Source organism: Watersipora subatra, chromosome 3, assembly GCF_963576615.1.
Source record: "Watersipora subatra chromosome 3, tzWatSuba1.1, whole genome shotgun sequence".
Classification (NCBI taxonomy): domain Eukaryota; kingdom Metazoa; phylum Bryozoa; class Gymnolaemata; order Cheilostomatida; family Watersiporidae; genus Watersipora; species Watersipora subatra.
In genome coordinates this window covers 45,153,759-45,178,886 of record NC_088710.1, presented here as the reverse complement: position 1 = coordinate 45,178,886, position 25,128 = coordinate 45,153,759, and the positions used below count along the sequence as shown (strand labels likewise).

The 25,128-nt window shown below is 35.8% G+C and overlaps 1 protein-coding gene across 1 annotated transcript in view; it reads right to left on the bottom strand.

Annotated features, from left to right (window-relative positions):
• The window catches only part of LOC137390641 (zinc finger homeobox protein 3-like), a 60,526-nt gene that overhangs the window by 9,316 nt on the left and 26,082 nt on the right, over positions 1-25,128 (bottom strand). The window contains 15 exon segments of the mRNA XM_068076968.1: positions 288-396; positions 2,153-2,329; positions 3,336-3,558; positions 5,992-6,221; positions 8,849-9,103; positions 9,699-9,872; positions 10,640-10,899; positions 11,353-11,555; positions 13,400-13,580; positions 14,374-14,472; positions 15,950-16,244; positions 16,632-16,718; positions 17,384-17,575; positions 20,442-20,503; positions 22,227-22,398. Of these exon segments, the coding sequence (XP_067933069.1) occupies positions 288-396; positions 2,153-2,329; positions 3,336-3,558; positions 5,992-6,221; positions 8,849-9,103; positions 9,699-9,872; positions 10,640-10,899; positions 11,353-11,555; positions 13,400-13,580; positions 14,374-14,472; positions 15,950-16,244; positions 16,632-16,718; positions 17,384-17,575; positions 20,442-20,503; positions 22,227-22,398 (2,719 nt within the window).

Here is a 25,128-nt window from a genome sequence, read left to right as displayed (position 1 = left end):
TGATTGGCTAAAATACTCCAATCGAACGAATTTATGCATATCACAAGCCTCTTCCGACGCACAAAAGTCATCGTCAATGGTGGATGAAGTAAAAGCATCAACAAGCCAATGCCGGTGAACGCTGTCGTTCAATGAAGGAATGTTTTCTTTGTGAGCAAGCGGTGAAAGCAGATGCATTGACACTGTCTTATTCGCTATAATGTCACTATTTTCTTCGTGAGAGCTTTTGCCAGATTGTAGAGTTTTGTAAGGCAAAGAAGAGGTCAAAGGCCGATGTGAATACTGACCATGAATTGTGTTAGTCTGCTTCATAGTGATGTCCACGATAGGCTCGGAGTCGACTTCAAAACTTCGCTCTTTCCTCTCCTGCAATGCCGATGGCTCAGGCTGAGTATCCTAGCAACAGAATTAAATCAACTTTTTAAACTTCTTAAAACAAAGCAAAGTAAGTGATGTTGCAGTTATAATTTAAAATTAAAGACGTATATACTTATATTTATATTACTTTATTACTTAAAATTATATATATAATTTTAAGTAATAAAGTAATATATATAAGTAACAATGTTATATTTGCTACAATATATATATATATATATATATATATATATACTATATACTATATACGTATATTGGATAAGTAGTCAGGCCTACTACTAACAGCACTCTACTTTCTGAAAAGTGTACAGTTTTCAACAGGTCGGTTTCACGAAGCAGACATGTCGTGAAAATTATACATATACATGTATATATATAATTTTCATGACAGGTATGTTATATATATACATATATATATATACATATATAATTTACTTTACATATATTTACTTTATATTACTTTTTAATTATTTGTTAAAAGGTAGCTCTGAGTTATTCTATTAATTAAGCTGTTTTTCTGTTAAACTACTTTTTGCCTAATAAGTAGGTGGTATAAATTTGTCATTTTTTACATTTCATATGGCCAGAGTGTCTTACTTGTTATTAGATTATGGCTTGCTCAACAATCTGACCAGTGAGTCCTTTCTTTTATTCTCTCAAGTCTTAACCAATTGCACCACATTCAATAAACACCACATGGAATGAAGCTTTTTTATTCATCTTACATAACAGTTATGGCAAGGTGGGCTACTTCAGAACAATAAAACCAATTGATTACTGTGGAGTTGTCTAACCATTTTTACAAACCACTGAGCTAGTCATAGAATGTGACTAGCTCTGAACTTTACAATATTAGATCTATAATACTTTCTAAAACTTTGGTCACCTCTTGGCAGTACAGCAATAATAAAATGAGCAGAAAAGCTTAATAATGTATTTTGGGGCACGATGGGTATTTTGAGGCACTATGGGTATTTTGGGACAGTGAAGGTTTAATTGAGTATTGTTGAGAATGGAGTCAAATAGTTTTACAAACCTTTCATGATTGCTAATCCTGGCTTACATTCACTTTTACTGCCAATAGCATTATGGGTTTCAATCAAGTCTTCTATCTCAGGGCCTCATCAAAAGCTTCACCGAATTTAGGCACTGCTTGCCAAGTATTTTGACGAGGCTCTTCAGCCGGCAAATAATTAATTACTAGATATAAATGACAATTAGAAATTTCTGAATGTTTTTGACATCTTTTAAAATAGACCCTTTTTGTCCGCCTTTTCTCGACAATACGTATACATGACCGCCCACGTCACGCCTATTTGTCAAACATGTATTAACCTCAGTCTGCCTTCATCAGCCATCACTGAGGAAAGTGACCACTGTTGACTACCTACTCTATGTCCGCTGACTACTGTCCACTAACTACTCAATGTCCACTGACCACTATCGAATGCGCATTCTGTCAACTGACCACCCTCCACTCACTATTCAGTCCACTGACCCCCTCCACTAATCCTTATAAAATTAAATGTTACATAGCTAAGTTCATAGTTTTTATCTTAAAACAGTTATAGCCAAAAGTAGTGCAGATTTTTCCACGAGTGACGAGAAATTACAATAGTTAATGCTAAGCTCAAGGCATATAATCTCATATATACTTGCGGCCAGCGGAGTCACTAGCTCTGTTAACAGCAATCAGTTAATCGGAGTATAATTCAGGAACACGGGCAATCGATGAATTCGATTATAGTAAAACTGGGACTAACCCTTCCCTTACCTGGTTGCCAAAAGGCAGAGGCACTACATTGTTCTTCATGCAGACTCGTTTCTGGTGCTTCACCAGCTCGTAATAACCATTAAATACGACTCCACACTTCCTGCAAGGGTAACTGCTTTTGGTTTGCTGGGTTACAGTTGTAGCCTCTAGACCTCCGGATGGACTATTTTCATAAACCTGAAACCATAGCGATATGAAGGCTAACTTTGAAAGTCCACCAGCAATTACCTTCTAACATGTTAATACCTGCAACGGTGGAAGACTTCCACTCTTCAACGTAATTAATAAATCGACCATACAGGCCAAATGGTAGTAGGTACTTATGATTATATCATCAAAATGAAACCTGCTCCAACCAGATAGAAGCAGTTGTTACTCAGCAAAACCTTTTGTTACAATTAAAAAGCGTAAATAGTAATAGATGCCCTGATTTTATGATTATGTCCATATATCCGTTGGCAGCAAGAAACGTAGAGTTCCTATTATCATAAAGATATGAGTATGTAAACTGGACTCTATATAGGTCACAGCAGGAACTTCCGTAGCGACCTATATATGATTACATATAGGCTCTTACAGACAGCAGCTTAAAAGTTAAATATGAACTATAGACAGATTTAACTATGGCTAGAGGAATAGTGTTTAGCCACCCTGCTGAGCTTCAGACACCTTCAGCTGATGATCATCTCTTTATAACAAGTGAAACCTTTCAACTCAGTCAAACTAAGCCTTCCCCAAAACTGTCACTTGATATACAGGTGTTATAGAAGGATTCAAGATAAAGATTTTCCTACCTTGTAGGATTTCCTTTCACATTTAGAAAAGTTTGATATCTAAATACACTGGTAGTACAATATAAAGAAAAAACCCACATTTGCTTGAAAGAGAAAGAGCAGACCTGGCTTTTAATAACTCCTAACAACACCTTACCTGAGGCAATATAATACAATAAAAGCTTATTTGTCAAAGAGTATTATGCAAACTGTGGGCTAGAGGTCAGTAAAGCATTAGCCTCCCACTGGACGACTCATCTCAGACTCTAAAAATCTGATTATATAACCTCTGCCATCGGCTGAAGCAGCATCAACCAATACAGGTGCTGAATGTTTGTTTTACTTTCTATTTTTAAATCAGGCCATATTTATGATAGAATTATTTCAAATCAAATATCCTATCGACTCACCTTCCTAGCCTTTTGTCTAGCGTTTTGGAACCAGACAACGATGACCCTATTAGGCAGCTGTAAAATTCGAGACAAATGTTCCAACTCTTCATCTTTAGGATATGCGTTCTGCTCAAAATAGTCTTGAAGTGTTTTTATTTGAAAATCTGTGAATCTTGTCCGGTTTGCCCTTTTGCTTGTTGAAGATGAATTTGAGTATTCGTGAAACTTGTATGGAGATCCACTACAAATACAATAGTGACAGTGGTATTAATAACAATAGTTATAGTAACCATAGTTATAATAACCATAGTAATAGTAACCATAGAAATAGTAACAATAAAAATAGTAACAAAAGTAATAGTAACCATAGTAATAGTAACAATAGAAATAGTAACAATAGTAATGGTAACAATAGTAATAGTAACAATAGAACCAGTAGCAATAGTAATAGTAACAATAGAAATAGTAACAATAGAAACAGTAGCAATAGAAACAGTAGCAATAGTAATAGTAACAATAGTAATAGTAACAATAGTAATAGTAACAATAGACACGGTAGCAATAGTAATAGTAACAATAGAAACAGTAGCAATAGTAACAATAGAAATAGTAACAATAGTAATAGTAACAATAGAAACAGTAGCAATAGAGGTGTAACAATAGCGCTGATATCATCTTGTGGTCAGTAGCCTATGCCAAGCATTCAACATGGCTGCTTATCAGCAGTGTCACAAAGTGTCACCACAGAACATGTGGATATTGTGGATGACATGTGGATGAACTGGGCAAGGGAAAAAAGCACTTCATGAGACAGTCTTTAGATCAAGGGTTCCCAACCAGGGAGGAATCCCTCCTAGGGTATAAATTTGAATATACAGGGGGAACAGAGAGGTGCCTGATTTGTTACATTTTTTATTTATGTCCTGCAGTGCCGTGTGAGTTTGTGTTTGACCATTCAACATTTTGGTTTTATTTATAACACTAGTTACTAATAATGAGCTACTAGTCAGAACCCAGATATATGTGAACACATCCATCCAGATTCTGATTGGATAGTAAGTTAACCTAGTCATAAACCAATTCACCGCCATGCCGAAGATCATGTATTGTTGTGTTGTATGCGTGCTGTATAAATTTAATAATATGTTGTTATATGTTTAGATATGTACAATAAAATGAGATTATAATTTGTATCGGTTGTTTTTAGCCATGTGAATTAAAAGTGCGTGGAGAATCAAATTTATGAAAAGGCATAAGGGGGAACTGAATAAAAAAGGTTGAGAGTCACTGCTTTAGATCATTGGTGGAACTAGAACCTATCTCCTTACAACAGCTAGTGCTGAAACTAGTCTCTAGTTAGAAGACTTGTCTATCAAGACCACCCAAGTTTTTATTAGCCAAAACTATCAGCTACATCAAGGGAGCGCTTCTCATCCCAAATAGGGAATTTTAATCAGTTGCTCATAGAAAAGGGGGAAGTAAAAAGCAAGAATGAATTTAATTAAAATGTAAAAATTGGGTGGTCAACGAGTAACATCATACAGGATGCCTACTAACTGCCTAACGCACACACGGTATTCAACTATGCATGCAATGAGTTGTTAATCAGGCACATAGGTGCATCATTAGTATCTATGACTGGCAGGCAAGACTTGTGTAATAACAGGTCATCCGCTAGAAGCCATCTCTGAGACCACGCTCCATTCTATCACTCTATGTACATCCTAACGAATTTCACTTTTTAGAGTTCGTATCCATTACCATAGATTTAACATAATCAATAAACGCATGGCTGATAGTGAGAGCTGGCTGACTTTTTATCGGAACAATCTTGCCATAACCAAGATAATTAGGATTTTTAATCACACGCGTAATGTCATATCAAAGCAGAATGTAAATCTCATTAAAGCGAGCCTTTTCACTTTCTGTCCAGGGCCCTACAAAGATCAATCCGCTCAGAGCTTCTGACCGTATAGAAGCGTAATCACACTAAATCTCGCCATTTAATGTTTTGTTCTTACACAACCTTAGATAACTGTTACTCCTCCGCAGCTCGTCACAACATACAATACAATAACCTCATCGATAAATAATTTAAAAAGCAAAAGACTTGACACGTGACAGCGTGGAAGAGTGAGATAAGTGTGACCACCTGCTCCTAATGAGCCTTCTGTACCAAAAAGGAAGTTGTGCTATAAATAACCACAAGCCATTAGTCAGATATGCTTCGTAATGGTCAGGGTTCTAGAACCGATCTGAAAGATGCTTCAGGCTGCTTCGATACGTATCAGGTATTCGAATAACTATTGCAAGCAACTAGGCAAGGCTACAAAATAGTTTTGAATATAAATACTTTTGTTGTTAATTTTTCATGAATGTTATACAGTGTTACCCGGCAGTGACAAATTTAGCCTAACTGATAACGAAGCCAACTTTTATCATTAAAGTTCATTGTTTAAAATTATAGAGTGAAAATCTCTAAGAGGAAATTCATTTTACTATATATTCAATCTCCTTTAAATGATTACAAGTTAAATGTACAAATCAACTTACTTTTCAAAGCTTGAATTTGATTTAATAAAAGCTAAAGTCAATCCAAGAACGATCTGGTTTAGTTTGAGGCTTCAGTAATCCCAGAATGCCCTCTCAGTATGTTTCTGTGTAAAGAACATACCTGAACATTTTAGAGAACATATTCGCTCCTTGCGTTTCACTAGACATAGATGTTCGTGGGCTACCGGGAGACATGAGCTCCGCCTCTTCGTGATCACTTTCCAAATCATAACTGGATGTTGGATACACAGCCTCTCCGTCTAAACTCTTGTCGTCTTGCCTCGAGCTCGGGGTATGCATCCCGCTTTCCTCTTCTCTATTTTCACTCTTTACACTCAGTTTTAATGAACTCTCAAACTAAAAAAGATGAAGCGGAAAAAATACGAGCTACTATATGTACTGTCTACTTCTGAGAAAGTGAAACGAGAGCGGGTTTTAAACCAATGGCCACAACAGCAAGGTGGTTCAGTAACACCACAAACTAATTGACCTTTTCTAATTATCTATACTAGCACGCTGGCAGTCCTGTGAGAGATGGTCAAGTGTAATAGCTATGCGCACAATTATTCTTAAATGTAGTATGAGCCGTAGTCGAGTGGCGGAAGTCGAGGTAGTTGAAGGCTCATTGGTAGCACGCGTGCTTCAAACCCAAATATCCGGTTCAATTCCTGTATGAAGCAATTATTTTTTAAAATTATTAGCATGGCTTCCGACAGACAAACAAGCATGGCTGTTATTATAGTAAGGTAGAAGTAGCTCATACAGCAATTAAATATCTAATGTGCAGTGGCTTAATGGCCTCGGCCTTGTGTAGGAACTAACAAGACCTTTCATCAAGTCCTATGCAATCCAGAGCTTCTTTTGCAAAGTCTAAGTGTTACCGATGATGCTAAGAAATAGAGAGGTAGGTTGAATCAAGTAAGTCGTATTGAAATCAATCATAGATCAATGAGCTGATCATCAAAGGGTTACATAACATGATACGCAACACGCTGAGCGTCTTTCGAGTAGTGCTATTAAGTATGCGCAGGAAAAAAGGAACTAAACACAATTATTGATGTCCGAGTTTCCGAGGTAACATAGTTGTGGGTGAATTTTTATGTCCCCATTATTCACAGCAAGTGAATGACTAATGAAACTGCTTTTGTGTTGCTTTAAAATGTCGAATAGTTTTTTTTATAAAAGAGGTTCGTGTCTCTCCACCTATCAATATTTGAGAAAATTATCTATGCATACTCATTTGATATACGCAGTAAACCGAGTTCGGCCTCTGGCTGGGTGAAAACTATTGCTAGTTTACAAATATCTACAAAAACAATGGCAATAATCCATCAATAATGTATTGATGGATTACTTAAGCATCTGGCTGAAGAGTGGGGACCTATAGTGTAGGGCTATTCTTTCTTTCGCGCATGGTGTGAAAGAGAAATACCAAGATCAAAGAAACATCATTGAATATTCAGCACATTTAGAAATCATTTCATATTACAATATGCGCCAGAGCAAGCGGAGCTCTCACACCCACCCGTCCACCCAGTATACGGGTCGACGGGTAGACGGGTTGACATGACAAATTGAATTATCGTAAATCTCCCAAAACGATTTAATTCATGTCAAAGGTTGAATGAATTACTTAGAATTTAATTGCATTTTTCTACGAAAGTTTTATACAATGAAGGAGCTTGACAAAAGGGTTTAAAACAGTTCCAGATTATATCAGCTCGATTTAGAGCAATTACGCAGCAACAATGAGGTAGGACAGCGTGTTGAAGTATTAATGTCTAGACGTGAAAGCCAAATAGTTGATGAATTCTAGCTCTATGAAAGAATATATTGTTGCTTCTTATTGATGTGGTTAGAATTGAGGAGAAATATATTGTTATTTATTATTTATGTGGTTAGAATTGAGGAGAAATATATTGTTATTTATTATTTATGTGGTTAAAATTGAGGAGAAATATATTATTATTTCTTATTTATGTGGTTAGAATTGAGGAGAAATATAGTGTTATTTATTATTTATGTGGTTAAAATTGAGGAGAAATATATTATTATTTCTTATTTATGTGGTTAGAATTGAGGAGAAATATATTGTTATTTATTATTTATGTGGTTAGAATTGAGGAGAAATATATTGTTATTTATTATTTATGTGATTAGAATTGAGGAGAAATGTGAACTAAGTAAAAACTCAGGAAAATATCTGTTAAAATTGAAAAGAACGAATTTGTTTAATCGAAGTGCATGCGAGTTCAAATAAGCAGAGTGTTAAGGAAACAGCACTCCGTAATTCAATCACTGTGTCAAGGGAATATTGAAAGAAGTGGATCAAAATGCTTGATGATAGACTAAATGTTTAAATCTCGCGCTGCCAGCAACTGCCAAGCATAATATTAAAAATGGCAACATCTCTCTTGCCATTACTAATCTGATAAAAAATACAAACAAGCCACATGGTCCAAGATGTCGCAATCGGCTCAACTTGGGCTAAATGAAATTCAGATAAACTTAACTTTCATATTTTCATTATCGTTATTGTTTTTATTTTTTGATAATTTTCACTTTCTACTTTCTACTTGCTTTACTTGCTTTCAAAATCACATGCTTTAAAAAACTTTAAAAGTCATGTAAAAGATTATTTAAGGTTTAGAGTCAAATATCTGCTCAAAATTCAGGCTGCCTGGTAAGAGTTCAAACATTAAGGCAGACATACTGTAAGTAGAGATTGGACTCCATTACAAATAGCATATTCTCTACTGTCACCATTAATCAGATGGAATATACAAGCGGGTCACGTAATCAAAAGTTCAACTAACTTCCACCATAGACAGGAGTTGCAAACTTATAACTAACGCGGATATGAGGTGTTGTTTAAACCCTCCAGGCTTGCATCTCAACCGTACATACAAATAGATTTCAAAAAATTTAGAAATTTATAGATTTTCAAATATATTTTATATCCTCAGAATATTAAATACCGTTCAAGTTTGACTCACCAGAGCTGAAGAATCAGTCGCAGTCATTGCGAGTGGAGTCGTTGGTGAGAAAACGTTATCCTTTGGAGTAGAAGGTAGAGAAGCGATAGATGGCGCTTTTTCAGTAATTGTTCTTTCACTGCTGCTCGATTTGCATTTCTCTGGCACGCGTCCTGTTTTTTCATATTCCTCGAGATTAAGTGTCGTCTGCGGAGGATTGTTGAAGTTATATGGAGAATCTTTATTTCTTTGTCTCTCCTGTCAAGCAAAAATATATCATTTAAAAGTGAACTTTGTTTTAGTACAATCCGACATAAATGCGCTTTAGCATGTCACGGAGATGTACTCATCCACTCATTCTGCACCTATTAACCAAATATCATAATTAATATAATAAATATTTGGTTTGCATCGGAATGGATTGTAAAAAATATCATGTACCGGGAACTGATATTAGCAAAGGAAAGGAACAATGCACGAGCACTTGTAAATTGCAAGGAAGCTCTTGGAGACCAGTAATGAGAAATATAATTTATTGGAATTAAGAAATAAATTACGGTCAATGCTCGTGAATGCGACAGGCGACTGAGGTAGTGCATATAATATTTATTACAAATCTACACATGACTTAGCAATAGCGTAGCCACCCAGTTCACATCTAACTGATTTATAGATGCTTCTTTAGTTTGTATTGACAAACTTTAGTTGTAATCCCTCCGTGTAATATAGATCTATGGTATAATACGTATAATGTCTTCCTTTTAATTATTTCTGCAAAATGGACAGTATTTAGGCAAAAGCTAAGAGAAAGTATAAAATCTTATCAAATTACTAATGAGGAGGATTTGCATACCTTGAACAGTGTATTTCTGAACCAGTGTTTGATTACTTTAGCAGGAAGGCCTGTCTTCGCCGCCATTTCCAAGATGGCTTCTTCACTTGGAGAGTTGTTAATATCAAAGTACTGTCTCAGGACCTTCAACTGATCATCACTAATCCGAGTTCGGGCCCTCTTCTCTCCAGATGTCTAAAATAAATAAAAATATAACAATAGACCGGGAGTTAACTACCAAATCGAACAAACACATAACAACCGCAAGCTAGTTATTTGTTTTGGAAATGATCCTTTCAGCTTTTATGAAAGTAACTTGTTCATTTTTACTGAACATTGTGTACAAATCTAACATAATCACTCAAGCAGGCAGAGGTCTGATCACGGTGAAAGATGGAGGCAGATAAATAATATCTTATCAGAGAGATTAGAGTTTTTTCTGTCTCTAATTAGCTGGTTAGATGATCAGAAAGTTTCTGAAGAAGAAGGCTAATTACTGGTGGCTCTTCAGAGGCCCAGCCTGTAGCGATTAACTAAGATAGCTTTAGCTAGTCTTTTCTATTTACTACTCCATGTTCTTCTAAAATGATATCTCTCGAAAAATCAAGCGAATTTCGATAAAGAAGAGCCATATACACTGTATATCTACCTACTCATAAAATTTGTAGAGTGAGTTAATTACTGGACATGTTTATTATCTTACAAACACTTCAAATGTAAATCATTTGTGATATCTGTAAGTAGTCACCATTTAAAACAATGTGAAGTAGTAAGTATTTACTAGGCAACAAAGCTACATAGTTTCATTAAACACGGAACCATTGTGTAATAGTGATGCTTGCCAATTCGCAGACTTAGATCACTGACCACACGTGTCACTGAAAAAGACTTGAGTACACCAAAAGTAAACTGCCCAGAGGCAAGACCACCCAGAATAAATACACGTAGTGCAGGTATCCCACCTGTGCAGAGTTGACGGCAGGAGCACTGTGTTGCCTTGTCGCTGTTGGTTTGCTCTCCAGTGTGGGGCTCATCATCAAAGGTGGACTGGATAAACTTGTTGAAGGCTGGGCTTTGGCAACCATGTTGTTTATAGATTGAGGAGGGATCATTGGATTGAGCATGGTGCTTGGTGGCATCATGGAGAAGGGAAACATATTGAGCCAGGAGTTCATGGCTGAATAGTTGAGGAGATTGAGAGGGTTTCCAGCAAGACCATGCACTATAAACATATAGGTAACATCACGACTTGAGTGTAACTTGAAAAAGCTTTACTTATTGACTAACAACAAAAATCGTGTTTAAATTATTCATAAAGCTATTTTTCCTTCACGACAGAACAAATGATGAGCACACTCGCGTCATGTCTCACACCCGTGATAAATTGAAATGTAAATAGGAGACATATGCTAGAATTATTATCAAGTATAGCAGTTGCGTATGCAGTGTCGCTATTGCAGACAGGATGTCACAAGAAGGCAGGCATTTAACCGGATATGAATCAGCTCTTCAACAAACAATTCCTCCTTTTTAGAAGCAATCCGAACATAGAGAGGCAAACATGGTAACCTTTACACCCGTATAACTCTATATAGGTTACATCGGTTACATCGCACCGAGTCTCATGCCTTCTTGAAACTACATCAGGCAATAGAAGTCGGCTGTATAAGCTCACCAGAACTTGATGTCGCCATGCTAGTGACCGGTTCAGATTTTATCGGTTGTGTTGTCTGCATCGTGATTGGTAAAGAAGTGATAGAAGCTTCCAATTGGTTAGCTCCTGCCTCCATCAAGACCTTGCTGTCATTGTGGTTTGCAGTTTTGTGAACTTTCTCATGAAGTTCTTTTTTGTATAATTTGGCAAATTTTGAAATAACCCTAAAAAGTACACCACAGCCTATATTTTACAGCTACAGCCGGCATCCAAAGGCTGTCATTGCGAGACCATAAATCTTGTTGCCAAGTTGGTGAGACTATATTTGTTGAAATGCCTGCTTATGATAATGAATAGTGTGGACACCTTGGTGATGTGAGGACATAAAGGAAGAGGATAGGTAGAAAGCATCTATTATTTCGCACATACTAATCATTATTCAACAGAAACGGATGAGCAAGTTATTGCTTGTACGTATCTTGATGATGAGTTGGAAGTAAGAAGCTTCGCATGTCTTTTGACTTACAGAAGAACAAAGATTTGGTAACTATTCATCAAGCATCAGCTCCAGAAAACATTAATTATTTCGATAGATTATGCAACAGAAAAACTGTCAAGATATCAAGCATTTGATATAATTAAATACATTGATCGCAGCAATTTCGTTTGATAAATTGCATGAAATTCAGAATATTTTATCGCCTATTACCAAACTGCCTTTCTGAGCTAGCAGATGATTTTTTGTTCACTCACTCTGACAAAAGTTTGCATGAATTTTATTTAAGAATCAGAATAAGGTAAAAACTATACCATTATTCATATTTCTAAGAATTTTCATTGAGTACAGTTTAAAAATTTTAAATTATAAAGAAATGAAGAGAAAAAAAAGTTTAACTAATAGAGTGTTTTTTTCCAAACTTAAATTTAATACAGCAGGTGAATACTCAATTTTATAACGTATGTCTGTGGTTTATTAAATAAATAATTTAATGACGAACGAATAGTACTTAACTGTAGAGAGAGGGCAAGTTATCAGGGAATCGTAAGATAGCCACCCATTAGCATGTGAAGCCCTGAGTCAGTGTCATTGGAAGTTAATGATAATTTTGTCTTCAATTTTAATTTGAAGGAAATCGCCGTGACTAATTTTATTTTAATTTCAGAAGATTGAAAAGATAGCTTTGCTCTAGAAAACACGGTGCTTCAGTGAACCCCTGGTGATGCATTTGCCAATAACACCAGAGAGCTAGTCCAAGGATCATAGCATGCCATGTACCAATTGCATTAACTACCTTAGACTGTAGAAGGATCATAGCATGCCATGTACCAATTGCATTAACTACCTTAGATTGTAGAAGGATCATAGCATGCCATGTACCAATTGCATTAACTACCTTAGATTGTAGAAGGATCATAGCATGCCATGTACCAATTGCATTAACTACCTTAGACTGTAGAAGGATCATAGCATGCCATGTACCAATTGCATTAACTACCTTAGACTGTAGAAGGATCATAGCATGCCATGTACCAATTGCATTAACTACCTTAGATTGTAGAAGGATCATAGCATGCCATGTACCAATTGCATTAACTACCTTAGACTGTAGAAGGATCATAGCATGCCATGTACCAATTGCATTAACTACCTTAGATTGTAGAAGCGCACAAAATGAGACAGTTGAATCTTTCACTAAACTAAATCCAAATTCTGAAAAGAGATGATATTTGTATTATGATTTTTCAAATAAAAAATCGATAATTTGATGGTTTCATAAATAATATAATGTATTTGGAAAGTTTTTGGTGAACTTGATTTGAAACATTTTGCAAATAAAGATTTTAGCGCCACTCGTCTGTCAATACCCCATCAACAATATAATTTAATGTAATATTATTCGTTAACCCCATATTAAAATATTTCACTTTTGTTAGCAATGTTATGTAAATAAATAAATTCCGTTTCAAATCAACACTCAACACAGAACCATCCAAACAGAACATGCCATAAGCAGACACGATAACAGTGACACTACATGATAGTTGTTACAGTAGGTGATGAACTTACACTTCAGGAAGCAGCTGCCCATGCTCTTCCTCTTTGTGAGCCTTCAGCACCCATATACCGCTAAAGGTCTGCTGACAGTCTGTGCAGGTGAACTTCCCTCCATTCATTTCAGGTGGAGGTAGAGTTTCCAACATGGCTAACGACTTAGCTCTTAGTTCTGTCTCAATTTCGTCTTCTGCTGCTAACCAAATAAAAGCGACGTATAAATACAACACCGCATTCAGACTGAAAAGAGCTTTGAAATCAGATGGAAGTGCATTGTCATAAAATCATACAGTTTGAAATTCCTGGTCTGACGAAATTGTTCCACGATTAATTGCAGTTTAACGACTTATAACACCATAAATTAAGATAGCTTGCATGTTGAACAAAAAAACCTTGTTCATTTTATTAATTTTTTAACAAGAAGTTCAAGGGCTTTGGGATGAAGTTATTAAGGTCATTTGTTACGTTCTAACATAATCGTGTAATCAGTGCAGGTGTTACGTGACTAGAGTGACCAGACCTTTTCACTTGCCTGAGTTTGTCAGGTTACCAAGGTCAAGTTGTTTAAAAGACAATAACACTATCTTTCTAGACGACTGTCTCAGATTAGAGGCTTTCCTTTTTGTAGGTTTGTATTTTTTACCTAATAGATGCAACAGTATTTAGCTGTAAGAAGTCAAGGTCGCGTCATGTAGTATCTATGCTAAACAAACTATGTTTTCTTATCAACCATTAGTCACTAGAATCTTTGTAAAAAAACCCTAATAAGAATATTACTGACCACCATCATTGTTTCTACTCAAAGCTGGTTACAATCTCTCTATCTGACTTTCTCTTCTGCTGAAATCGAAAAAAAACTACTATTCATACTACTTTTTAGTGTTGAATTATTGAATAAAATTCTATTTTGAGTGCTGGTACTGAGCCATTTTTTTTATCAAGTGGGTCTACAGACTCGCTGGTTACCTCACTGAAATAGCCAATATTACCTGATGCGGATCTCTCCGATTCAGAAAGCTCTTCCGTAGTAGACTCTGCTTTGTTATTCTGTTGCTCGCATTCAAGAAATCCCATAACACATTCTATACCTTCGAATAAACAAAACCAGAATCATATCTCATAGAATAGTGTAACCAACCCTTGTCATAAGGTCGTGACAACTTTAGCAGAAACTAAAAAACGTTCTTCATTTATAGTTTGTGGACACTATCATCAGATCTAAGAATGCCAGAAGTTAATTAGATACTGTTTATTAAGGTTAATGGAATGTGAAACAGCTAAAAAAGATTACTGCAAATAAAATACAGTTTAGAAAGAAATCTTAACCATTACATTAAAGTTGAATCAATTTGTAGCTTCTCAATTTATTAAAAAGCAGTCATTTTGACATATGACAATAATGGGTAGATTGAGAGTATAGATGTAAAAATGGCAATTTATGGACAGTCTATAGACACATACATATGACAGTACACAGAGTGCCTGTTGTCCAAGACGTCTGACAATTCATGGAAATACTCTAGACATGTTGCAGATATGGTTCAATCTATTTTACAATCAACCCCATGTCTTACAGCTTCTAAGGGTTAAGCTCAATCCTGTCTTCTGTTTTACTATTGAACTCTTAACCGATACACAATCAATCGCCCAGTTTTTAAATAAATTTAGCAACTCTCCTTCTAAAGTTTCAAAAAAGGCAGAAACAGAAGTTTGAAAGATGTTATCGAGAATACCTAGAAAAGTGAAAAAGTGTTTCTTCTCCCCACAACTTTTTATATTTATAGCAGTTAATCAAATTACGCCAACATTAATTAAGCAAACAAAAGTAACAATTTTATGAATATTTAGTAAACTTTGAGAGAAACATCTCTTTGTTAGTCAAATATTCTATTATATGACTTGTACGACAGCCACAAACAGTGGGCAGTTAGCAAAATGATTACTGATAATGACCCGTGACAAAAACATAATGTGCCATACATTCATAACTATATTATGCTATAATCGACAATTAATTTTACAGAAAATTCACAATACCTGAACCGCATATCTATTGTAAACAAATGATTTCATAGACTCTCCCACAGCTAGAAGCGATAGATAGTCAACTGTTACACATTCTTGCATAATTTGTTTCGTTATACTAAAAGCATTCTGCTTCAACTGACAAAGTCAACTTCTATAGAATAAACAAGACATTCGTTCATAAAAGTAAACATAGCCAATCAGCAACCTGTTTACCTTTTACTCTGTAATCTCTTTAACGAACCAGTGAAGCCAGATTGTTGGAGAATCTGACGCCACTGGATTCCAACGATGATTAAGCCTATGATGTCATAGCGGCTCAGACTCACCTCAAATTAAAACTAATATAAAGCTAACCAACCAAACTTTGCAAAATACCTCAATTTTTTTAACAAGCTAAAGAAGGAATGAGACTGTTCGGTTTCACTTTATTCTTTGAAAAATGTTTCAACTAATCTAGCAGCCTTTCACTGTCATATGTTACACTGGGAATCAAATTAAGATGCTACAAGAAGCGCAATGACTCCCACATAAACTCACCAAAGTTGTTGAGAAGTTTTTTAAGCTGATTCCGGGAACTGCGAGCCGGTTTACTCGGATGAATGGATGTACAGAACAACTTCTGATGTTGAAAGACTAACGAATTTGAGACAAACTTTAAGCCACAATGCTGACATTTGTACATCTGGTCAGGAGAGACTGGAGCGCCTGACCTGCCTCCGCTGACACAAGTGACAATAGTTTCTGGTTTAGCAGTCTTCGTATCAAAAGCAGAGGTCATGAACTTATCCAGGTTGGTATTAAGCGGAGCTGAATCACTGATGTCATTCCTTAACTGTAAAATGGATGTGTGAAATGCCAACGTCAAGTATCAGTGATCACTGAAACCGCAAATCAATGAATTAAATGGTCACAGTTAAAAATAGCTGAAAGAGTTGATACAGAGTAGAAAGAGTTGTTCCGTACAACACAAGCCATGGGTGGCTAGTGAACAGTGATTTTATTTCTTCCACTAATCAACTCACTGTCCAATCAGCAAAATTTGGAAACAGTTAGAGGGAGGAAACATATGGTTGCCATGACAACAATAGCTCGTACTCATCAAACCACAGCGGTAAGACAATATAATGGAAATTAAAGAGATATCACTTGCACGCCGCATTTGCAGCGCTTCACCTAGCCAAAGTCAGCAGGATATGAAGACCAGCGAATGTGAAGATACCTTAGTACTTTCGGTTAATGACCCAATCGTCTCTTTGTTTGTGAGCTCTTCATCAGGCAACATTGGTGAAATCGCGGAGGTCGGCTTCTGCAAAGTAACTAATGTATAACTCCATGCACAACTATTTTATTTATTTCTCAAGACGTAGAGAAAGGACATCCAAATGCATGGTCGGCCAGATGGCAGAAACAATATCGATATCTAAAAACTCATTGGCTCATTACATTACCAATTAGCAAGACATTAGCCTGCAGTCGTAGCTAACAGTTTTGTAATTTTCTCAGTAGATACACGGAGGAGAATATAGGTTCTCACATGCACAGGCTATCCAACAACCCTAGCGTGAAAATGGTCATGCTGTAATTGTCATCTATAAAAAGCAAAAGGCGTAACATCATAATTCGACGTTGCTTTTTTGATACGCAGTGGCTATAACAGATGAAACAATGGTGTCAAACCGATGCTCGTCTGGCTGTTACATAACAGCGCCTCCCATCTTTGTGCGGGCCAACATTTTGCACATTTAGATTTTCGCAAGCAATGCATTAATATTATTAAATGTTGCGTCTAATTAACTAACTGAGGAATGATAATAGCTAAATCACTAGGTAAATGTGACGTTTCCATGCAGATATCAACAATTCAAGTGCAAAGAGTAACGCCATGCTTTATCAGCAGTGCAAATGAAGACAGACTCAATTGTCTCTGCCGAAAGCTAAATGGCATGGTGACAGAAAAGTGCTTATATCTACCGTTGCACATTCTTCGCTGATCCGTCTGTAAGCTGTGAGATGTTCTGCACTTAAGAGATGTTCATCTAACTCACTGCTGGCTGAATAGGCAACATTGCAGACATTGCATTTGTATGGGTTTTCGAGTCGCTTCGAGAGTTTACGTGGAAGAGAGCTTGTAGAACTAGGGCTATTGCTAGATGCTTCCACGACCTAAAAATTTGGAAAGGTCACTAGTAGTTATCACTAATTTTGAGCATAAAAACCATGTAGAGTTGATTCCCAGATGGCACTTATTCGAGCGTTGCACATTTCGCATATCAATTCCCCGATTACTACTCTGATTATTGACAAATTAACTTTAAGATCGAAACAGTAATGTGAAAGATTTTTACTGCACACAGAAATGATCACAGGTGGTCTCTGTATCCATTTCGTTAGCCAAATGAAGGTAAGTTCTAATCTAAAAATATTGCGAAATAAATTAATACATAATTTATTAGTCATATCAGCCATTAGAAACTCTGAAACAGCGCTTAACGTAAATTAATTTCGGTCATCAATACACGTCGAATCCAATTCCTTATAGCCTATTGTAGAGATCAAACGATTCGACCAGCTCAGTCCGAGGCCTTAAGGAATTGCATTTCACGGAATTTACATTATGTCTAATGTTATAGCGTGGAAGGAGAACTTCAATGAGGGAATGATGAAGCTTATGGACAGGCTTTTATTCGGCGAAATCTATTAAATTGATATAATAAATTACTACTTCCAAAGTGATGGCGTAATCATCAGATAATACAAAGAAAATATTTTGGCAACTCATCTTGTGATAAAAGGGAATTAAAATAAAATGTGCAATTATACCCGTAAATTAAATCCAGATAATTATTCAAGATCACGCGCATAAAGACTAGAAATTTGGAAAGATAGTCCAGCTGAATAAGTAATCGGATTTCGCTTAGCTGTGACCCGCTGGTCGTAATAATCTATAGTATTTAGAACAGGCATTTTGAGTAGAATAATTCGTTCTTGAAAGTTGAGCCAAACTATCATTTTTTACATCGCTAAACCCAATACTGAACCAAAAAGATAGCTTCGCCGTTACTAAAAATGTAAACCAGTGCAAGAGTTTTAGTACTACAAGAGTGTAAGTCTGTATGGAAAAGCTACACCAACATAAATGATTTGTGAGGATTATCATTTTATACAACGCCTAGTCTTTTGCGAAGTAGAGTCTCCCCTAGGCACACCAACAGTTGGTTAGTAATCCAACATTTGATGAATAAACCACCAGTTTTTAGAAACACCAGCAGTTGGTAGAAACACCAGCAGTTGGTAACTAACCACCAGTTGGCAGAAACACCGGCAGTTGATAGACAAAGCCAGTTGGTAGAAACACCAGCAACTCTGTTACAAAACTTAAAAAATCAAATGATTAGACAAGTCCACTATTTTACAATGAAAGGTTGAAGCTAACCCTATATTATATACGAACGTTTTGTGTGTAATAAGGAGGGCTTGCAGTATAATTTTGAAGAGAGACAAATCAAAATGAAAACAAAACAGACATCATTGGCAAATGAGACAAACTACGCTACGAATGTTGCTCACTATAAAAACAATTTTATGACGAGTCATTTATCGAGTCTATATTTATGCACTCAAAATAAAGTGTTAAGCGAACAAGACTAATGGTTGATCCATGAAGAGCTTTTGTATAAAAAATTGACCAAGTTTTGTTAACAATAAAATTCAAAACAAATGGAGTATTTTCTGTTAATAATTATTAATCATAACAAAGTTTGTCAGCATTGACAACGAGTTCTTGTTTTGTTTGAAAACTTTTAGCGTCAACGAAATCAAAATGCGAGAATTCTTTTTAACACACAACTAGGTTTTCTATGCATGAGCAGCGCGAGCTAGCAAAAAATTGTGTTGGAATATTTTTATCTACTAGAACATAAATAAATTGAAGTAAAATGTAAAAACAACTACCCATTGAACATAACCAAAATGACTTTCCAGTCAGTGCGACATCGCGCCATTTCTCCATACAATACTACAAACTGTTCAGTCAGGAGTGAGTGAGAATACCAATCAACAAACTGAGTTAAAAATAAAACTTCAGAAAAAAATTAAGTTGTGAGTTAGAACTGAAGCCACACCGCGGCTACACAAATGAACGAATGAACCAGTGCGCACTTGCACTAATATCCGCATCGCACTAATTGACAGCGACAACTCCTTATATGCTCTCGGAAAGTCATAATAAATGCTAATCAAGTGGGATTATGAAAATAAATCCAAGTTATCAAAACTTAGACTATATAAAGAGAGAAATATTCAGACCATTTTGCAATCGATGAGCATGTGACACATATTTATAGCAAGCAGAGGCTACAGGATGGCTTTATTATGCTGAATATTAACGGGAATGTTATTATCTCAGCTAATTAAAAATGCTCAGCTGTATGTGACACGGGCATCTTTATCACACTCTTTAGCACCTGTTAGAACTGTCTTTAGATCGCGGATAAACCTGATTTGACACATTAAAACGGGTTAGTTCATTTGAATAAAACACCATCGGCTTCAGACACGATCGAAACTAATTCAGTGCTTAATGACTAGTAAAATACTCTTGTTATATTTGACTACAGAATGAGCTACAGCAACAATAATAGTAACAGGTGGTGAACATAATCGCTTTCAAAACTCTGACAGCAAAGAATATTACAAATGTTTCCATGCGACCAAACTTGTCAATAATATTTGAAGAGGTTTTAGGACTCTTTTACCGATCATAACGACGAGGTGTCTGACAGCTTGCATTTCCTAGACTTTAATGCTTTTCTTCTAAAACTGTAAAGATCCAAGGCTATGACAGTTGTTAACAATAACATAACCTGTCTGAGCTTCAACGCAGTAATATGTATAACTAACAATCAAACGTCTGCGGATAGTCTTTGCGATTGTTATAGATTACAAGAGAAACTGAGATTGCAAAGATTCAAAGAGTGTGGATGTCCCGAAGTGTAATCCGCATGATTAATGTTTAAAGACAAAATCCAACCTTTTCGCTCTCGCCGTCGTATATGACCAGATTTCTATCGAGCTCATCTTTCCTTATGCCACCTGTAACAGAGAAATAAGAAAGATATGGCTTTATATGCGTATCTGATTGCAAACATGTGCTATTCAGTCCCTGTAAGCATTATATAGCAACAGTCAAGCAAAGCGACAAGAATTGACCTCTCTTGAATTTCTCACAAATTGAGCTGTCAGGCTATTGCATTTGTTTTGAATATTTTTTGCATATATTTTTGCAATACTTAAAGGTGAACTTCCACAAAATTGTAGTAGATTTTATTAGAAATTATCGGTATTTTTCATCATTTGCGATTGTTTTTCATGTTTGAGGTCATCTGACTGCCAGGATATTTTAAGATTAAAATCGACAAAACTTGATCGCCGGTTAAAACGCTTAAAAGAGAAATATGTACCGAAATAATGTCACTAGTTGGGCGGCTGCCTGTCTCTCTTGTTATTTATATCAGCTATTGCGTTCAAGCTGCAGCGTTACGCCTCTCATTCTGTAAGACGTTTCTTTGCCAAAATGCAACTATAAACGTCATAATTGTACTTTTGCTTAAATCTTAGCATTTTAATCTCGATCAAGTTGAGTCAATTTTAATCTTGTTACACCCAATCTTGGTGAGGCAGTCAGCTCACCTCAAACATTAAAAACAATCGCAAATGATAGAAAATTATCGACACTTTCTGATAAAATCTGCTAGAATTTTGTGTAAGTTCGTCTTTAAATCGAACTCGTTGCAGATGTTATATTATGGCATCATTTTGGTGAGTAGAAAGTAACACATCGCTTTATAATTTTATCACAAATTTTGTTGCTGGAGAGAAGAGAGCGAAGGTAAAACTGGTTAGATGTTAGTACATACTCCGATACATAAATTAACTATAATATATATTAATTGCCATTAGTGTCAAAAAAAGAAGCCTAAAAGAGAAACAAAACAAATTGCCAATTAAGTTTTGATGATTTAAAATATTACTCGCTTAAAGTAGCAACTAATTTTAAAAACTTAGCAGTTCAGACAGTCAGGAATTGCTTCAACCTGCTTGTGAAACCCGCCCAAGGCAGTCGTTAAAGCTGATAGCTAGTCACACAAAATGGTTTCAATAACTCACAAGTTAATTGAGCGAATACAGAAAAGCTGTAGGCTTGTATGTACGTCTGATTCTACTAAAACATATCCTTAGCTCAAACAGGCCAGATAGAATTAGTTGCACCATTAGCGCAAAAACAACAACATCAGTGCATTCCAATAAGCAATTGATGACAATTAATTGAATGTCAATTGAATCACTCACAACCTTTCATCCCCCCTGTATATGCCAATACTTTAGAGTGTCCACCATTGTAGAATTATATAGCTCAGCCATTACAACAAAACGCTTCATAGATGTAGGCCCAAGACATGCTCACAAGATGCTGAACAATTTAGCCATTGTCTATTTATGATTTCAAATACTTAGCAAAAAACTGACACCAAGCAGCTACGTAGTAACTACACATTGAAAAGTATATGAAAGTAAAAACCAGTAGCGTGTAGCGCAACAGTTTGTCAAAACTGCTCTCAGGTACCACAATAAGAAGTTTTCTTATGATGTTAGGTAATGATGGTTATGATGGAATATTCTCAGACATTTACAAAAAATCAACTGCTACGGTTGGTTTTTGTAGAAAAGAGCAGTTGAGCTGCTGATCGAACTGTTGAACATAGAGCAGTTCAACAGCTCAATGTCAATCACAAGAAAAAGCTATGTTGTAACACACCCATGTTTGAGTTTTCATCTTCTTTGAGCAGTGCTTTCGAAGTGTTATGATTTGTCCCCATATGCTTATGCAAAGCAACACCGGATAGAAACTCTTCACCACACGCTGAACATTTATGCTGAGCATCAAGTGATACGACTGGTTTACTTGCCTTCTCTTCTCCATCACCTGTCTGCAATTGTTAGCAACTTCCCTGCTAGAAACAAGTTAGACTCCACTAATAATGGATACAGGTAAACAAAACTCAAAGAGAATGTTTTTCTTACTGTCTACATATGCTTGATAACAATGATATGTTGTGTGTGTGCTGTATTACTCAGTAATATACCAATTATGTTTAAAACAGAGTGAACCAATAGTAGAGTGATGCCGTAATAATAATAGAGTGATCCATCGCAAGTAATTGAGTGATCCAGTACTTATAACAAAGCGAATCACTACTCATAATAGAGTGATTCAGTGCTCTTAATAGAGCGATCCAGTGCTGAGCATGGCACCAAGAACTAGAGATAATGGTTGTTTTGTTTGAAAATAGCTAAAAATGCTAAAAGGAATGCGAAACCTCCAGAATGTTTTTAGAACTTGAACATACAACCTGGCTCAGCTAACTAGTCTTGGCTAAAAACTTCAGATAAATAGAAATGTAACCATCGTTCCTTAAATTGCCAGGTTAATGAATTTGTAGTCTTGACAAGAGGGTTTAACTCTCAATTTAGTTATACCCTACTATGCAGCCAGAACTAGCCTAGCAAACCACAAAAATTGTATTAGAATGTAGAGCATTTGAGTAATTTTCTTTTTAAGCATAGTTGACCGCTAGATCAAGTTTATGAGTGGGTTAGTACATTGACTCACTTCACCAATCACAATTCAACACCTTTTTTCTGTTTTGTTCTCATGGTGACTAAAAACACAGGCATTCAACATGTGCTAATTTTAAGAGCCTTTAAAAAGCAGCAAATTATGACAAATGTAGAATAATCCCCTAGAATGGGCTCAGCAAGCCAAACATCTATGCACAGTGTACACAGTGCCTGTGCAACAAGCCTACCCGTGTCCATGCGATGCCAATCTTACATGATAAAATCAAATGCGCAATTTGCATAATTAATATTCACCTTAACTCTAAGTATGGACATGAAAGGAGCAAATGTGTGTGCGAAATAGTGAAGCTACCAAAAAGCCAACTTAAAAGAATTTCACATCAATCATTAAACCAATCGATAAATTAATGGGCGAGTATTCATGACATACGCAGCCGGTAATGAAGACACTTAAATTTCAACACTGAACTTGCATTGAAAGACGACAAGGACCAAAACTGGCAACTTGGTGACAAGAGCTAGTAAGAACTCATTGGTCTAAATGGAAATTAGGACTAACATGTCTATGAGACAGTTATTTGAATTTTTTATAGTTTAGTTGTAGTAACCACTTGACAATCAAAGTGACAAAGTTTACTCATGCAAACTACAGAAACAACAAATTTTATGTCCAAAATTCTTTCTATGCTCAAAGTAATGATGAATCTATGCTGTGTATTAATATCTTATGTATTACAAAGAAGTTCACTTTTTAGGATAACGCACCATCAGAAAACGAACCATGTTCTTCTAATCACCAGACTAACTGCGTTAAGTGATAATCTCAGCGACAGGACAGATGGAAATAGCGGAAATTGTTTCTACCTCTCAAACTGTTGTCCAAACTATCAACTTATACAGGACTATTAGCTCTCCAAACTATCAACTTATACAGTACTATTAGCTCTCCAAACTATCAACTTATACAGGACAATTAGCTCTCCAAACTATCAACTTATACAGAACTATTAGCTCTCCAAACTATCAACTTATACAGAACTATTAGCTCTCCAAACTATCAACTTATACAGGACTATTAGCTCTCCAAACTATCAACTTATACAGGACTATTAGCTCTCCAAACTATCAACTTATACAGGACTATTAGCTCTCCAAACTATCAACTTATACAGTACTATTAGCTCTCCAAACTATCAACTTATACAGGACTGTTAGCTCTCCAAACTATCAACTTATACAGGACTATTAGCTCTCCAAACCATCAACTTATACAGGACTATTAGCTCTCCAAACTATCAACTTATACAGGACTATTAGCTCTCCAAACTCCAAACTATCAACTTATACAGGACTATTAGCTCTCCAAACTATCAACTTATACAGTACTATTAGCTCTCCAAACTATTAACTTATACAGGACTATTAGCGTGGCTACAAATGCAAACTAAATATCTTGACACCTTTGTAAAAAACTTCCAAGTGTCAATATAAATACCTATAGTAATATTACAGGTATACATGTCGGCCATCTAAGCACATGGAAAATGTATCACTTAGGGATTGCGGCAGAATTATCTTACAGAACCAACAAATATAGGCAACCAAAGTACGTTAGGGTTTCTAAATGACGATGTTCCTATGGTATACAATAAACATTCTTGTAATGAAAAGGCCCAACAATGAGATGACAACCTCTGTTAAAAAAAACTTAGCTGTAAGTGTTCAAATAGCTGGAACCCTTCAAATTTCTTACACAGAATAAAGGGTGGTATCTTGTCTAGCAAAAATATTATATGTAATATGCATTTCATACGTACTATGTATATTATATGTACTATGTATGTTATATGTACTATGTATACTATATGTACTATGCATATTATATGTACTATGTATGTTATATGTACTATATATACTATATGTACTATGTATATTATATGTACTATGTATACTATAGATTATTAGCAGACTAAAATTTACAATTGATGATGTGCTAAATCCAAAAGAGAGTTCAAAAATTACTTGAAACTAATTTTCAGTCACTTATTTTGTACTACATATCTCTGTAAATACAATCA